Source organism: Talpa occidentalis, unplaced genomic scaffold (assembly GCF_014898055.3).
Source record: "Talpa occidentalis isolate TD23 unplaced genomic scaffold, MPIMG_talOcc4v2.1 talOcc4.15, whole genome shotgun sequence".
Lineage (NCBI taxonomy): Eukaryota > Metazoa > Chordata > Mammalia > Eulipotyphla > Talpidae > Talpa > Talpa occidentalis.
This window is the reverse complement of record NW_023601543.1, coordinates 36,545,510-36,563,771: the sequence shown is the minus strand read 5'-3', so window position 1 is coordinate 36,563,771 and position 18,262 is coordinate 36,545,510. Positions and strand designations below refer to the sequence as shown.

Below are 18,262 nucleotides of genomic sequence, written 5' to 3'. Positions count from 1 at the left end.
CAAAGACATTCATACCTAAAGCCATTGTGTGTACTTTTATGCTGACAAACCTGAGTGAATATATATGTTTTTATTTGGCTAAAAGGAAGGCAGTCATAAAATATATGAATCAATTTTGCTTTTGTTTTTAGCATTTTGTTTTTTAATGGAAGTATATATTGATTGTTGAATTACCTATTAAGCTTGTTTAGCTCTGGATTATCCCTTTAAATACTGAAAATATGAAGTTATTTTGGGTCACTGTTTGGAGATATTGATGCATGGACTGTTTATACTGGTTGTGCATTCTTTTTAATCAACAAGCCCCCTTTTTTTCCCATAAGTGCCTATAACTAAGATTCAACTTTTAATCACATTTGAAAATTTACATTTAATCACTGATATTAAAAGTAGATGTTTTCCTGGTATTCAAATTGGTAAATGCCATTTACAATTATCTTTATGGTCTCTTCAACCCTTTGAATTAATTGTTTTATGTCTTATAATTTTACCAACTTTCCGAATTTCCCAGGAAACTCTGAACTATCATTCATTTTATCTGATGTTCCGGTGATTTGGGTTGTACTATGAGATTACACGTGGGAATAAAACACCATTAGAGAGAAATAAAATCCTTTGTACAGAACATATAACCCTCTATACTAGCCTTTAGCACTGCACAAACAGTGATAAAGGAATGACATGACTAATATTGGACTCAGGCACGCGAGACCAATTGCTTTACAACTTATGGGACTCAAGGTAGAAATTTCTAATTTTAGTTTTAACCCTTTTGAAAGAGAGAAGTGAATTTGTACAAAATAATCATAAATGCACATGTAGTCACCATTTCCTGATGTTTGTATTGTGTGTAGTATACTGATTTTATCCTTCCATTAAGCCTTTGATTTTAAGTTATATTTACTTGAATTGTAACTGAATAATTTAGAGTCTGAATCTCTAATCTATGTGTGAAAGGTTAAAACTTTGGGGATCTCTAATGGATTTGCCTTGTAGTGTAAGGGAGCAGAATTTCCTTCCCTTATGCAGCAGGCATGGTTATAGAATTTTCCTGACTTTGGTTTGTCCTGGGGAGTTTGAGAGAAGGGAGTCTTGCTTTTGTGAGAATTTAGATTTCAGTGACTCCTTTTATACTTTAATTAAATTTTCTTTCCTTTGGTCATGCTGATCAGTATAAGTGAGCCTTAAAAAAAATTGCCTCAATGCTTGGGACAGATTTCTGTTTTCAAATCTTAATATGGCTTTATATAATTTCTCTGTCAGGATTATGAATGCACTATAAATACATTCTGTCTCCACACACTATGCTCTCCCCACCATTATATTTTCAACGTCTATTCTAATGTGAATTTATCAGCAGTATAGATAGTTAGAAATAACTATACATAGAGTTGCATAGTAACAAGTTAATGAAAACACATGAGATATTATGAGTACCAAATATTTAAATTATGAAGTCTTTTAAAAATTCAAGCATTAGAAGAAATCTAGTATCTGTTTAGATTCATGTGCATTTTCCATAGTAAGATACTATTTTATATATGGTCAAATGCTTTTAAGGAATGATATCATCACAAAGGACTGTTTAATTTATGCCCAAAATTCATAGTATGTTTTTGATTAGAAAATTCAAAGATCCTTCAAAATTTTGGGTTTTAGCTTTGCAAAATCTTAGTACAAATGTCACTATGCTGATTCTCATGCATCATTTCATTTAATAGTCACAAATACCTTATAGAGTATAGGTAATATTCTCATCCCTATTTTGAAGATGCAAAAACAAGCTTAGAAAACTTAACTGTCCAAAAGTAACATAGCTGTATATTAGAAATGGGATTGGAACCTAGATTTGTTTTCTTCTAAAGTTTATGCATTTAAGCATGCCAGTATGTGGCCTTACAACATATTCCATCGATGGATGATAGGATTATTTCCCAATATTTGAAGAAATCTTTGTGAAAAGGCTGTATTTTTTTTTAAGATTTATTTATTTATTTATACAAGCACTGGGTACAGTCAGAAGCGTGAGACGGTGAGAGAATTCACCAGAGCGGGGAACAGAACAGGCAGACTGATGAAATACACTGCTGAGGGGAGCAGCAGGTTTGGCAGGAGAGGTCTGTCGCACCATGTGGGACCCTCGCTGGTGGCCTGGGGATTAAACTGGCACTGTAGAGGCTGCGGGCAGCTTCGCAGCCCAGCGCTCAACCACTGCACCACCAGGGGAGGCCCAGAAAAAGCTGTAATTTTTAACTTTATGAGCACTGAAATAGATATTGGACTACCGGATGAATTTAGCCAAGCCTTTTGTGCATATAGTCAGAAAATACTCATTGTGGGTCAGTTTTCTTCTCTATAAGATCTTCCTGGCTCCAAACTGTTCCAACCACTATGGAAAGATATATGGAATACCCTCAAATTATTAAAAATGAATCTATCATATGACCTAGAAATTCCACTCCCATGAATCTACCCAAAGGGCACAAAAACATTAATTCAAAAGGAAACCTGCACTCCTATGTTTATCGCAGGTCTATTTACAATAGCTAAGATGTGGAAGCAACCTTGATGCCCCAAAACAGATGATTGGATCAAGAAAATGTGGTGTATATATATATATATACACAGTAGAATACTACTCAGCAATCAAATAAGATAAACACATGCCTTTCATAGCAGCATGAATGGAGCTGGAAGGGATTGTGCTCAGTGAAATAAGGCAGAAGGAAAAAGAAAAATATCGAATTATATCACTTATAGGAGGAATAGAGGGACACCAAACATAGGACCAAAAGAGAAAATGACAAAACTTGTAGGCAACTATAGGTCTGAGGCTTAAAGCAGTAGAGGGGGAGAAAAAGGTATCAAAACAGGGTGGGAAGAGCAGGAAGGATCATGATGATGGTTCACAGGTGGTGAGGTGGTGGGATACTTATGGGGATTACACCTGTGGGGAGAAAATGAAGAACAATGTAAAATAAAAATTAAAATTAATAGAAGGAAGAGGGCCTCCCTGGTGGCGCAGGTGCTTGAGCGCCGCACTGTGAAGCTGTCCACAGCCTCTGTGGGGCGGGTTCGATCCAGCCAGCCGGCAAGAATCCCACATGGCAAAGCAGACCTCTCCTGTCTCACCCACTGCTCCCCTCAGCAGTGTATTTCGTCAGTCTGCCTGTTCTGTTCCCTGCTTTGTCTCTGGTGAATCCTCTCACCCTTCCACACATCTGGCATGTACCCCAGTTCTTGTATAAAAATAAATAAATCTTAAAAAATAAAAAAAATTAAAGGAAGAATAAATAAAAAAATAACTTAATAACCTATCTATGCCAAAAACTGCCAATGCTAACGCTGATATGAACTAAACTCTAGAAATAAGGTAGTATTAATTAAAAATGCTAAAACATTAAAAAAAAATCTTCCTGGGTTGTTTTTTCAATCTTTAGAACTAATCTTGGTTTCTTGCTCACTTGAGACTAAATTGTCCGGGCTGATCTTTGTATTGTTTTTGTTTGGATAGTTCATTTGTAATAGCAACAAAACATCATCTTTGATGTTTAGCATGTCAGGATAAACTCTTTAATTTAGATAACATGAAACGGTAAAATCACAAGTATGTGAATACCTAAGAATGAAATTTTAGACTATATCAAAAAAAAAGTATAAGCTACATAATGGTCCTATTCTTTCCAGTAAGTTGTCTTATCTCAATGTTGACTGGAAGTTTTAGTTGGGAATATCCAAATCATAACAGTTTTGCCTTGGAGTAAAAAAATAGGCACAGAGATTAATGCAATAGAATTGAGAGTTCAGAAATAAACCTATCTTTATATGGATAGTTAATCTACAACAAAGAAGTCAAGAGAATACATTGGAAAAAGGAAAGTCTCTTCAGCATATATGTTGAGAAAACTGAAGAGCCAAATGCAAAATATCAGTATCACATACCATATACAAAAATCAACTCAAAATGTATTAAAGACTTGGATGTGAAACCCTGTGGAACAAAACATAAGTAGAAACTTCAGGACATTGGCTTTAATGATGTCTTTGTGTACTCGATTCCAACAGCGAGGGAAACAAAAATGAAAATAAACAAATTTGACTACATGTAACTAAAAAGCTTCTGCACAACAAAGGAAACTATTATTTAAACGAAAATATTCCCTACTGGATGGGAGAAAATATTTATACATCCTACATCTGCCAAGAGGCTGATACCTAAAAAGAACTTAAAACAACAACACAAAGAATACCAAGAACCTAATCAAAAAATGGACAGACAGCTAAATAAACACTTCTCCAAAGAAGAGATACAGACAGCTAAACAGGCACATGAAAAAAATGCTTATTATAACTTATCATCAGGGAAATGCAAATCAAAACCACAATGAGTTATCATACCTGTGAGAATGGCCCATACCACAAAGAGTGGAAATAACAAAGATATTGAGAATAAGGGGCTCTCATACACTGTTAGTGGTTATCACTTTTCCAATTTATGGAAACCGGTGTGGAACTTTCTCAAGTTATTAAAAATAGATTTACCATGTGATTCAACAATCTTGAATTTTAAGCCTGTAAAAGGCTTCCTCTGCTTCTCAACAATTGTTTTATTCCAGTGCTTTTCAAACTTGAGCTAGCATCAGAATCATCTGGAGTATTTAAAGTTACTGATTTGGTATATCTGGGGTGGGCCCCAAGAATTTGAATTTCCAACAATTTCCTAGATGACCTAGATGGGGTGTACACCTTGAGAATGACTGATTTATGCTTATTTATGATGGTGCTATATTAAAATTCTTACCTATATATAGGAGCTACCATTTTGTTTTTATCATTCCATGGCTGCTAAAATCAATTAATAGGGGGGGTCAACAAGATATTTGTTGACTGAAAGAGAAATGGTGCTGTTAAAAGAAAAAGGAAAAATGTTATGTCTAGCTGCATCCCTTTTTTTAACCTGAATGTCATCAAGTTACATCATAATTATTTTAACTCCCTAGCAAAGGACTCCTTTTGGATGAATAGTCTTTATTTTTAAAGTCCTGGGCACTTCTTAACTAGGCCTCCTCTGCTCATTGTCCTAAAATACTCTCAGTTAAGACTTTCCACTATCTACTTTATAATAAATAGATCCCATCATCTCACACTTAAGTTTCATGATTGTATCCTATTTTTTTTTTAAACCAATAGTAATTTTCAGTGAATGAAACCAAAGTATCATAAACTGCACAATTGAAACCAGTCTGGGATGTGTGTATGAATGATTTCAAGAGAACAAAAATAAATCATGTTTTTATATCAAATACTTTCCTAGACCAAGAAAGAAATAATCATAATAATTTTAATAACACTAGGTGTGAAAAGAATACAAGTAAAATTTAGAATCTTAGAGGGAATTTGTAAGTGTTAAACTTCAGGAAATCGTAGATTATTTTTACTTCCCAAATGCCAAAGCAGATACCTAGGACTGTATATATGTGTATAAATTTGTTCAGAATTCCTTTTATTTTTGGATTGCTGTAGGGTATATTTTGCTATAATGATATCTGCTGATTTTGCTGTGATAGATTAAATACATTACATTATGCTTAGAGTTGATACCCTGACTATTGCACTGATTATTGAGAGTCCTAAGAGAAAATATCTCATTATACTTGTTGATTACATACCTCGATTGGATAGCAGCTAACAATGCCATATTGATTATTTTTCATTTCTACTCTGGAAATTAGAGCAGAATTTGTTCGAAATGTGCTTCCATTTGTATTGTGGATGTGATTGGTTCTGAATATTTGAGTCATTTAATAAGTCTATTTTCCTCAATGATCTGATGTTTCTTACTGATATTTTCTTAGAACTTATGCTTCTGCTTTTTTGATAAGCTTTACCTTGGGAAGATATGAAATGAGTAGTTTAAAACTGAACTAGAAATATTTTCATAATTTAAATATATGTAGATTTTAATTATTTCTTCACAGGAATCTTCTGTATATTAATTTATGTGAAATTATTGGGTAATATGAAACTGCTGATTCTCTTAACCACATAAGCCAGTCAATATAATTAAATTTGAATTAGCAAATATTTATTTAATGTTGACTCTATGTAAGCGACTCTGCCTAGCATTATGGAGACAGAAATGTCAATGGGAAAATATAATTGTTTTCATAGAATTTATAATATAGAAAGGTGTTTTAGACACATGTGGCAAGAAACATGTAAGCAGTAAGAGATAAATATACTTAGTGGTTAAAAGGAAAGACAACTCAGATTTGAATGGAGGACTTACGTGGGAAAACATTAATGGAGGAGTTGACAGTCAATTTGAGCTTAAAGGGTTTGGTGGTATGGATTTGAGGTTATCTTCTAGGAATATATCATATAAAGTAGGGAAGAACAGGGAAGATTCCAGGAAATACAATTTGTCTAATTTTTTATTGGAACATGCGGAATATGGCCTGAAAGTAGAAAGGTAGGTTGAGGTCACAGCAAAATTTTGTATCAAGGGATTTACAGTGTGTTAGGTAGACTACAGGAAATTTTTAGACAGAAGACTATAGTTAAGCGTAGTCTAATACAGCATTTTATAAAATGAATAATAGAATGAACATGCAGAAACCTTAATTGGGAGGCTCTTCTGTATGAAAGGGATAGAGAGGGTATGTGTGGTAGTCATTCTAGAAGTAGAATATTTATATCTGTATGACTAAAAAACAAAGAAACCTCTGTGTGGTCGATTGGTATTTAGCTTTCTATCACAATGGAACTTCAACTCCTGACACTCTTCCAAGCCTGTTTATTCAGCTACTGCTATACAGGTCTCCTCACAATTCTTGAAATATTCCTAGCACACTAGCTACCACCTCAGAACCCATTTGCTCTTATTCCCTCTACTGGAAAGACCATACACTTCTTTCAGGCTCTGTTCAAATACCATTATATCAAAGTATCTTTCCCTTACTACACAGGAAACATATCCTTTCATTTATTAAGGTATATGTTTATTCATAGTACCAAAGCACATTGTATTGAACATTTTCTTTTTAAACATTGTCTTTCTTTTTTTCTGGTTATAATCTATCTCCCTCTTTCTAGACAGAAAGATGCATGAGGGTGTAGTGAAGTTTTGTTGTCTATGAAGTCTATAATATCTCTCTTATCTACCACATTCTTGAATGAATAAATAAACCCAAAGGTGAAAGAGATGGGAGATTAAAAAATTATGCCAGTATTTTAAGTTTGAAGGATTCAAAGTTTACTGGTGTTCTGAAGAGAATATAAAAGACCGGCTTTCAAGTGTTTTTATTTTCTTTTAGTTTTTTATTGAAGTACCATTGTTTTACATCCTTGTTAGTATTTTGACAATGTAGGATTTCCTCCCTCAGATCTAGTGACCATAGCACTCCTACCAATAAAACAACCATAGTCCATTGTGCTCTCTCCCGCACCCATCCTCACCTCAGATATGTGGTCAGCTTTCAAGAGTTGGTTTTGAAGTTTTTCTTTGCCTGACCTTTTGTTTGGTTTCTCTATATTCCACATGTAAGTGAAACAATCTCACATTTATCTTTTCTTCCTTTTGATTTATTTACCAGTTTTGGTGGTGGGTGCTCTATGGTGATTACACCAGAAGAAGGAGATCCTATACTTCCAAAATACTGACAAAGATGTAAACAATGGTAATTCATTAAAAAAAAAAAAAAATTAAAAAGAGAAACAGCTAATAAAATCTGTCATTTAACTGTAATAAAAATAAAATATGAATGAGGAGAAGAGGAATTGATTTAAGGGACTAGTTATGCAGGAGAAGATAAATGTAGCTTTATCAATTCAGGCTTACGTATATGATGCTGGTGAAATGACCTGTTAAGTGGGCGATCTAAAATGTGAAGGGAAGTCTGGATTGAGGTAAGGATCTGAGTTATCCTCAGAGATTCAATACTTGAGGAAATGGAAGTAGAAGAAAATAATGATAACAATATTAAGACAGGATTATCAGATTGGAAAATCAAAATTTAATTTTTGGATGTTTAGTGTTTGAAATATTTAAACTTAAGCTTATTTATCCTCCCCACTTTTTTTTTTTTTTATAGCTGGGTTAAGAACTTTGGCCATGAAGGTCTTGGACTCTTATTGGATGTGCTGGAAAAACTTCTGGACAAGAAACAGTGAGAATAAACATTTTAAAAGAATTATCAGAGGGGAAATTTTTAAGCATAACATGTTTTTTAACACACGTTTTTTTCTTTTATTCAGGCAAGAAAACATTGATAAGAAGAATCAGTATAAACTCATCCAGTGCCTCAAAGCATTTATGAATAATAAGGTAAGCAGTATTTATTTTTGCCTGTCACAAAAGGTGAGAAGTTTGCCAATCGTATGAAAGTATAAAACTGACAAGATAGTGGGTGCTTATTTAGTTTACAAGAGGGTCTTTATGATGGATAGCATCATGAGTTTCATTTAAATATTTAAAGTATCTTAGCTTCCCAAATTTTGTATTTTTACAGTCATGCCAACATGTTAGTCTTGTTCCCTAGAACTTTGTTCTTTTATGGTGACAAAGTTATGCAGAATCTGATGCTTAACAAGTAATCACTTAATTACCATTGCTTCTCCACAGCTCAAGATGGATCTCTTTTATTAATATAGGACGACAGAAATAATGGTGAAAAAACACAGTTCTAGAAATCAGCAGCTATGGTTCAACAACTTTCATGTTTAAGTCATTTCAGATGAATTTATAACAATTTATTCCAACAGGAATTGGGTATATCATGGTTATTTTAAATTTTGTTCTTTGTTTTTTTTTTTTTTATATTTTAACATGAAAGTTGTTGGCCCCAAGAGGTTTAACCAACTTCAAAATATCTTTAACTTATACAATGCATGTAATAATAGGATCATAAAAACTCATTGTCCCTTCACTTTTAGTACTATAATCTTTCTTTGATGTTTGGGTTTATGGTTTTCCATCATTTCTTATGTCTTCATTTAATTTTTATTATGCTCCTATATATTAAAAACTACTTAAAAACTACTTTTAAAATTTAACCTTTAAATTTGTTATTTATATCTGGTAATTTTGTGGTAACCATCCCTCAAATTTTTACATATGTTTTTTCACTTCTTTACCTTCCCATTTATTATCTACTGGCCAACTATAGACTTATTTATCCCTTATTTTTTGTTTGCTTCTTTTTAATCTTGTCTCACCCATTTTCTTTTTTTTTAAATCTTGTTTCAGTAGATTCCCTTATTTATTGTTATGTCTGGTAAAACCTAACATTTAAGAACTTTATGTTTTTTTTCCCTCCCTGAGTTCTTTTAGAAGTCAAATTAAGAACCATGAAAATATTCATATGTTTGGTACTTTACTAAAGGTTAGCTTGAAATGGAAATTTTACTCTGATGAAATGTCAGATTTCACAATTATACTGTAAAAAAGAAGCAAGCATTTCAAAAGAAATCTGAAAAATAGTTTGTGGGACAAAGATCAAAGAATGTATCTCCTTAAGTATTAAAAACTGAAGTTTTGGGCTTTCTTTAACATTATTTATTCATTCTTCTAGAACACCCTTGTGCACATATATTCAAAGCTAGAAAATAAATGAAAAAATACTGTGTTCTCGACCTTGTACTAAAAGACAGGCACCATTTATTTATGCTCGTAGTTTTATTTGGTGTTTTTTTTTTTTTTTAATGGAGCACAACTGCCTTAAAATGTGAGGATGAGAGAGAGAAGGTATGGGAAAATTCATAAAGAGATTTATTGCTTCTTTCTTTCTTTTTTTTTAATTAAAGATTTATTTATTTATTTATACAAGCACTGGGTACAGTCAGATGCGCGGGAGGGTGAGAGAATTCACAGAGCCAGAGTGGGGAGCAGAGCAGGCAGAAGGACCTAAGTACACTGCTGAGGGAGCAGTGGGCGGCAGGAGAGGTCTGCGCGCCATGTGGGACCCTCATCTGGTGGCCGGGGAGCAGCCGGGGATCGAACCGGCGCTGCAGAGGCTGCGGGCAGCTTCGCAACCCATCGCTCAACCGCTGCGCCACCGGGGAGGCCCTTCTTTAACTGGCATATATTATCAAAAGAACTTTTCAACAATTTGCCCTTTTTGTTTAACTTAATTTTCCACACAAATGTATTGGAGAATTTAACCATGAATTCCAGACATCACCTAATAGAAATAATGTAAGTAGAATTTAGAAAATCATATCAGTATGTGCTGTACATGTTCTTCTTTGTGAAAGAAATATTGATTGTTATCATATTTCTCTCAAATCTTTATGGAATTTTTAGGCAGGCTACTGGAGATCATATCTGATCAAGGGGCTAAGCAAAATAAAGTCATTTCAAATAAAAAAAGATAACTGCATTTGAAGAACATTCATATAATTAGACAGAACCTTATTGTGGAGTTATGGATTTTTAGAAAATCACTGTAAATTGTTTTTTAAATAATAGATTTTTTCCCCCAGATATTTTGAATTAAATTTCTCTTTTTGTTTTTTGTTTTAGTTTGGATTGCAACTGATTCTAAAAGATGAAAGAAGTCTTTTACTATTGGCAAGAGCAGTTGACCCCAAACAAGCCAACATGATGACTGAAATAGTAAAAATACTTTCTGCTATTTGCATTGTTGGAGAAGATAACATGTAAGTATTGCTATATTATTAACTGAATGAAAAATGACACTTGCAAAATAGTATTATTTTTGTGCTATTTCTTTAAAAAACTTGCATGAAAATAGTATTACATTTTATAAATTTTTGTTGGTATTTTTATCTAATCTATTTAAATTTTAACTTCTTTAAATTCTTTGAAAGTTAGCCTTAAAAGTAATTGGAATGGGTAATTATCCAAAGTTCAATTCAAAGTGAATTGATAGAATTTTGTCTAGTTGAGAGTATAACAATCATTGGATGAGTGGGGGAAAAAATTCAGAGTTATTTGAGTAAATACACATATACATGCACATCGCAAAATTTGATTCATTTAATTGACTAGGTGCTTTAATTTTGTACGATTATTTCATAGTAATATTTTACTTTATCTGCAAATGGTAATTGAAAAGATGAAGCAGTTGTTTGTAGAGTGAAATAAACCAACCCATTAAAAAGAAAAGAAAAATTAGAATGTTGGTAATTAATCAGAGTGCATATATGTGCCACTTTCAGCAGGTCATTGCTGAGCATGTAGTTGATCATACCTTCTAATGGGGAAAAAATGTGGATCAGGAGCAAATTTCAGGCTTGTTGCCATTAATAATCCTGGTTAGTAAGAAACCACTGTGATTAAAAATTGAAATATTTTCCTGAGGACATGAACAAAAAGATTCTGAACATGTTGTTTTAAAGTTGTAATTTCAATTTGAATCAGAATAGTACCATACAAAGATTTAAGATTACTCTAATAAGTTGACTATCTCAGATCTATTACAATAAAATGAGATGTTGATTAATGCTAGCTAGTCTACTTCTAAAAACCAAAATAGAAGCACTAAATAAAAATATTTTTTTTATAATAATAAATTTTATTTTTATATTCCCCATACAGTTGCAACCCCCTTATTTTGACCCCAGTCCCTCCCCTCCCGCCTTCCACCCCCCATAGAGTGTCTCTGGTTCATAGTTTTTTGTTGATTTTGATTTTCACTTTCTTATAGTTATTCATTTACCTAGTCCCTTATTTAAGTTTTCTAGATTCCTGCTATGAGTGAGACCATCTGGTATTTTTCTTTTTCTTTGTGGCTTATTTCGCTGAGAATGATCCCTTCCAGTGCCATCCATGTTGCTGCAAAATGCATGTGTTTATCTTTTTTGAATGCTGAGTAATATCCCATGGTATATATGTACCACATCTTCTTGATCCAGTCATCCATTTTTGGGCATTTGGGTTGTTTCCAAAGCTTAGCTATTGTAAATAGTGCTGCTAAAATATTCTTATATAGAATAATCTCAAACAAAAACAAACAGAATGGGAAAACATATGCAAAATTAAGGTTTCCTTAGGCCTTATAGAAAAACTAGATTATACAAGAGTGAGACATTTTTCTAGTCAATTAGATTTTGAATACTTAATTCATAAAATACAACCTATCCTGGTATTTTGTTATGATTTAGTTATGATTTTATTTTATTTATATATGTATATATTTATTACATCATCCTCCATTTTTGTGCAATGTATGAATTCCCACCAACAATTCGACCTTGCACCATCAACGTAGTCCAATGTGCTCTTTCCACACCTGTCCCTCTACATCCCCATCCCCTACAGAAAGTCTCTGGACTATGGTTGCCTATTGATTTTGATTTTTACTTGATTATAGTTTTTTTTTTTTTCCTGATCCCTTGTTTGGCTCCTCTACAAGTGAACTATCCAGTATTTTTCTTTTTCTTTCTGTCTTATTTTTTTGAGCATAATTCCTTCCAGTTTCATCCATGTTGCTGCAAATAGCATGAGTTTATCCTTTTTGATTGCTGAGTAATATTCCACTGTGTATATATACTACATCTTTTTTTTATATTTTTCCTGTTTTTTTTATTTATATGTATTATATATCATTGTTCATTTTAAACAATATTTGCTTTTTTACTTATAACTTTATATACTATTTGATAAGAGTATTATACTATATACAGGTTAATTCGACTCAGACACTGTATGTAGATAGTTACCGATATTTTTGTTGAGATATGGAAATTTCCTGTGCTAAGTAACTATAAATACTTCTCTGATTATGTGGATTTTCTCTTTCAGATTTTTTGTTGCTCCATTCTCAAAGAATGTTGTTTTTAATAAGAGTTTTTATAAAAATATTTCTTTTAAGTAATTCATTATAAAATTACAATTAAAAAATTGTAATAGTTTAGATGCCATATTATGTTCAAGTGATAGTAATATTTGTGAACACATGAAATATCAAAATCTGAAGTTCTGGATTTCAGTGTTTATCATTTCTCAACTTTTTTATTGATTTTTCATTTTGATGCCCTAAAACTACTACAACTTTCACTATCTCACTTATAGAAATATATAGACAGGAATACAATTCTTAAATTGTAATCGTCTGTATTAAATCAAGCATCTGAAAAAAAAACAGATGACTGGAAGAGCTAACCTATATTCATACGGTGTGTGTAAGTTTTGTTTCTTTTTTTGTCACCTTATAGTCTAGATAAACTTTTAGAGGCTATAAGTACAGCAGCAGAAAGAAACAACAAAGAGAGATTTTCACCAATTGTGGAAGGATTAGAAAATCATGAAGCTTTGCAATTACAGGTGAGTTACTTTTATCTTAAAATGCTTTCTAGGATCATATCTAGAATTCTCATTTTGTATACTAAATCCATTTTAGCTGACATTTAAATATAGTGAAACATAAAAGTAACATTCTTCCCATTGCTTAGTCCTTCATAAAAGCTGTAAGTGTTTTTTGTACAAGTGACAATTTGATTAAAATTAGGAAAATATTTCAGATTATTATAAATTTGGTATTTATGATTATTATTAACATTTGGGTAGGAATTCAGTAATTAGTGTCATAAACCATGGATATTAATCAGGACAAGAGAGCAAACAGTTCACCCAGCACTAATGGAATCTATGTGCTTGTTGTAGAAATTTAAGAAAGCCAAACATTTCTTTGTGCTAAACCCAAACAAAACTCTATCCCTTCTTAGACAATTTTAGTAAATTACTCATTTTATGAAAAATAACTTTGATCTTGAATGATGAAAATTCATATTTATTCATTGTATTTATGGTGTGAGATCTAGGACTAAACTTAATTTACATATGTTACCTGATTTAATTCTCACAACACATCTATGTTGGTGCCATTATCATCTCCATTTTGCTCTAGACTAGTTGAAAATGAATAACTTGTCTAGGGTGACATAGTTCATAAAGTCAGTATTCAATTCCAGGGTTTTTGGTCTCTCATGAGCACCTCTTTCATTTAGACAGTCTTTGCCATTTAATGCACCATGGGGAATGTTTTGTGAAATATTTTTTAAACTCTAGTAGTGTTCAACAAGGAGAAAATTATTCCATGTTTAATTTTATCAAATTACTTAGCAGTGAGTGTTTACATATTAAAATGTCTTAATCTGAGGTACACCAAACAATTTCTTTTGTTCGTTTTTATTGCATTGTGAAGTTTTGATATCTTTTTCCTCCCACCGTTTGAAACTAGAGCAGTAAGATGAATTGGCTTTTCCAAAGAGAATACTGTATTGTTACAAAACTGCAATCCTTCAAAATATCTAAGGATATTTATTAATTGTTATTTCTACTCCAACTATGTTGAACATTTTGGATAAACTTTTATGGTGTGCCTTTTTTGTTCAATATATATTTTTTAATAATAGTAATGTTTCCTTCCAGTGTTTTCCTTTTTATAATATATTTATAAAATGATCACAATATAAATTTAGTATCTCATCAGAGAGATTTGGACACTGTCCTCTGAATAATTTCATAAAATCCTGAAATCTAATTGAATTTCATTGATTTTGTCACATGTAGGAGTTGATACTTGCAAAGTTTGTTTAGGTGGAATTAAGTTGTTTAGATATATTTAAAATGTTTATTACTCAGATCACTCACTTAAAATCACATAGCTTCTGAGGGGTGGAGCTGTGATTTGAAGCTAGATCTCTGTGACAGCAACATTCATATTACATTGCCTGACCTTTAAAGTGACACCTCTGCCAAAGAGTTGTTCACCCCAAACAATGAGAGGGGTTTGACATTTGCTAGTCTTTAGGAAGCTGGCCTGAATAGAATAAGGTAGGAAGTTTTTAAAAACTAACACATTAAAGAATAATAGACATCTTGCTAGGTATTCAATAAATTGTTGAATACTGATTATAGATACAACATATGCAGATCACAAGTTGAAATTTCCTATTTTAATGAACTACAAAATTTAGTAGTTTTGTTATACACAGAGCATATTACTCCCACAAGAGTTGTGAAGTGGTTTTGTTTATTTGGACCTTTTAATTTGAATACAAATATATACCCAAAAATTCAAACATGTATTTGGAAAACAGGTAGACAAATGTTTAAATTTGTTTTTTTTTTAAATATAATTAGTGCTGTATTTAAACAGAATAACTTTTCTATTTCTGTAGTATTCTGAGACTTCTTAAATTTTATTAGAGTTCTAAGAAGTAATTCTATTAAAATACAGGGCTAATTATATTTTTAAATAACAGCCGTATATACCTTTTGGGTTTTGATTTTTTCGGGTTTTAAAGCAGATAACTAAATGCTCTCACACAGTTTTTCTAGCCCATCTTTAAAGTGAAATCTTGAACCCCTCTTTTAGGATTTACAATCTATACTTGCTTTTCCTTTTTCCTGTGTAATCTCTTAAAACTTAACTTACTCACATTTCTCAAAAATGTCAGCAATGATCCTCTAATTTCATAATCCAATATATTCTTTCCAATCCTGATCACTAGGAGTTATTTATACCCCCACCTCCTTGAAACATTTACTTCCATTGCCTTTCCAGATACTATTCTCCCCTGGCTCTCTACCTCTAATTGTTCTTTTATTTTATTTTATTTTATTTTTTTATTTTAAATAGAGGCATGTTTTATTTATTTATTTGTTTGTTTGTTTTGTTTATACATGCACTGGGTACAGTCAGAAGCGCTGAAGGGTGAGAGAATTCACCAGAGCAAGGGTGGGGAGCAGAGCAGGCAGAAGGACCGAAGTACACTGCTGAGGGGAGCAGCGGGCGGCAGGAGAGTCTACCTCTAATTGTTCTTTCTCTGTATTCTTTATGTGTCTCTTCTTCTTGTGTATTTGTTCTCTGTGTTCTATCCTTAATTTTCTACTGTTATCATTTTACATATATGCATTTATATGTACAAATGCACACATATATGCTCATATACATTTACTTTTATATACACATATATATTTTATTTTCTACATGAATATTGCCATTTACTTCTCTAGCTTTAATATTCAACTATGTTCTAGTGATTCCCTAGTTTGATAAGTCCAGCTCATCTCTTTCTGTTAAAACCTACATACCCAAGATGCTTAACTAAATGTCTTCTAGGCATCATAAAAATAAGAAATTAAAAATAGCATTTATAAGCCATCCTCCGATGTTCTAAATACTTTACATATGTTATCTCATTTTAATTCCCAACAAGTCTATGAGAGTGATAATAGTAATATCCTCATTTTATAGATGAGTAAAATGAGGCTCATGGAGATTAATTTTCCTAATGTCACAAAATGAATAGGAAGCAAATCCCAGATTAGACACTTGGGAATCTGACTCCAGAGCACATGCTCCTAACCACTACCTGGTACCTCATCTTATTAAAACTGAGCACATTCTCTCTTCCCTTTAACCTGATTCTTCAAAGAGAAATATACTTTTCTCCACATCTTTCTCACTTTATATTATGGAGGTAACATTTTCTAACTAATCTGCATTTTTCCTCGACTGCATTCTTCTTTGTTACCTGCATCCAATGAATCATTGAGTCTTATAGAATAGACTGTGAATCTTTCCTATATCCCATGCTCTCTACCTCCATTGCCTTTAACTTCTCCCACCAAAATTATTCCAACAATTTCCTAATTAGTATCCCACACTCACAGTCTTCTTTGCAGACAAATGTTTTGTATTGTTGTCAGTTATCCTCAAAAAATAAATCTGATTCTAACTTAGTAGAATTCATAGAGATTCCTCATGATCCATTACTAGTTGATAAAAGTTAAAAGCCTAGGAGCCTCCCTGGTGGCGCCAGGGGTTAAGCACTGCGCTATGAAGCAATCCGAAGCCTCTGCAGCACGAGTTCAATCCCCAGCCAGCCAGAGAGAAACCCACATGGCGAAACAGACCTCTCCTGTCTCTCCCGCTGCTCCCTAAGCAGTGTACTTCGGTCAATCTGCCTGTTCTGCTCCCCACTCTGTCTTTGGTGAATCCTCTCATCCCTCACACCTCTGGCCTGTACCCCAGATCTTGTATGCATAAATAAATAAATCTTTAAAAAAATAATTTAAAAAAAAGTTAAAAGACATTATGATGTATGACCTTTATCAGTGTGGCCCTGACCTAACATTCTACCATTTGAGCCTGTCAATCTCTCAAATGTAACATGTTTTAGCCACAATAAACCTGGTATTTCCCAGATATGCTATAGGTTTATACGTGCCCTCAAACATTTTTTTAAGATTTATTTATTTATGCATACAAGAGCTGGGTTACAGGCCAGAGATGCAGGGAGTGAGAGGATTCACCAGAGACAGAACAGGGAACAGAACAGCAGACTGACTGAAATACACTGCTGAGGGGAGCAGCGGGCGAGACAGGAGAGGTCTGCTTCGCCATGTGGGTTTCTCTCTGGCTGGCCTGGGATTGAACTCGTGCTGCAGAGGCTTCGGGTTGCTTCATAGCGCGATGCTTAACCCCTTGCACCACCAGGGAGGCCCGCCCTCAAACATTTTATCATGCAGAAAGTTTTGTTTTTTTGGTTTTTTTTAAGATTCATTCATTCATTCATTCATTCATTCATTTATTTTTGCAAGCACTGGGTACAGTCAGAAGCATGGGAGGGTGAGAGAATTCACCAGAGCTAGAGGGGGGAATTGAACAGGCAGACTGACGAAATTCACTGCTGAGGGGAGCAGCGGGCATGGCAGGAGAGGTCTGTGTGCCATGTGGGACCCTCGCCGGTGGCCAGGGATCAATCCGGTGCTGCAGAGGTTGTGGGCAGCTTCGCAGCCCAGCGCTCAGCCACTGCGCCACCAGGGGAGGCCCTGCAGAACATTTTGATTGAAAGACCAACCCTTCTCCAACCATATCCCATTCCTTCTTGTAAGATATAATGAGCGTGCAAAGAAAGGCAAATTTGGGAAATTTTCTTTGTTGGTAGAAAAACTGTGTTTTCGTAGGGTGTAGGCAGGAAAAGGAGTTTAAATTAGTTTTTAAAAAGGGGGAGGCAGACAGAATAGTCTGCCAATATATTTACAAAAGAGGGCCTCCCCTGGTGGCGCAGAGGTTGAGCGCTGGGTTGCGAGGCTGCCCGCAGTCTCTGCAGTGCCAGTTCGATCCCACGCCACCGGCAAGGGTCCCACAAAAAAAAAAAAAAATATATATATATATATATATATATATATACAAAAGAAATCCAGAGATAATATCAAGATATAGTTGAAACTAATTTCTCCATTTCCCAGCAGAAGCTAGGGTGCACTGAGCTTTAATAATAGGGT

At 33.5% G+C, this 18,262-nt stretch overlaps 1 protein-coding gene across 1 annotated transcript in view; it reads left to right on the top strand.

Annotated features, from left to right (window-relative positions):
* LOC119245581 (protein diaphanous homolog 2) overlaps positions 1 to 18,262 on the top strand; it is a 711,837-nt gene that overhangs the window by 408,570 nt on the left and 285,005 nt on the right. Inside the window, exons 4-7 of the mRNA XM_054695882.1 lie at positions 8,094 to 8,168; positions 8,257 to 8,326; positions 10,523 to 10,659; positions 13,180 to 13,288. Coding sequence (XP_054551857.1) covers positions 8,094 to 8,168; positions 8,257 to 8,326; positions 10,523 to 10,659; positions 13,180 to 13,288 — 391 coding nt within the window. The remainder of the gene's footprint in view (positions 1 to 8,093; positions 8,169 to 8,256; positions 8,327 to 10,522; positions 10,660 to 13,179; positions 13,289 to 18,262) is intronic.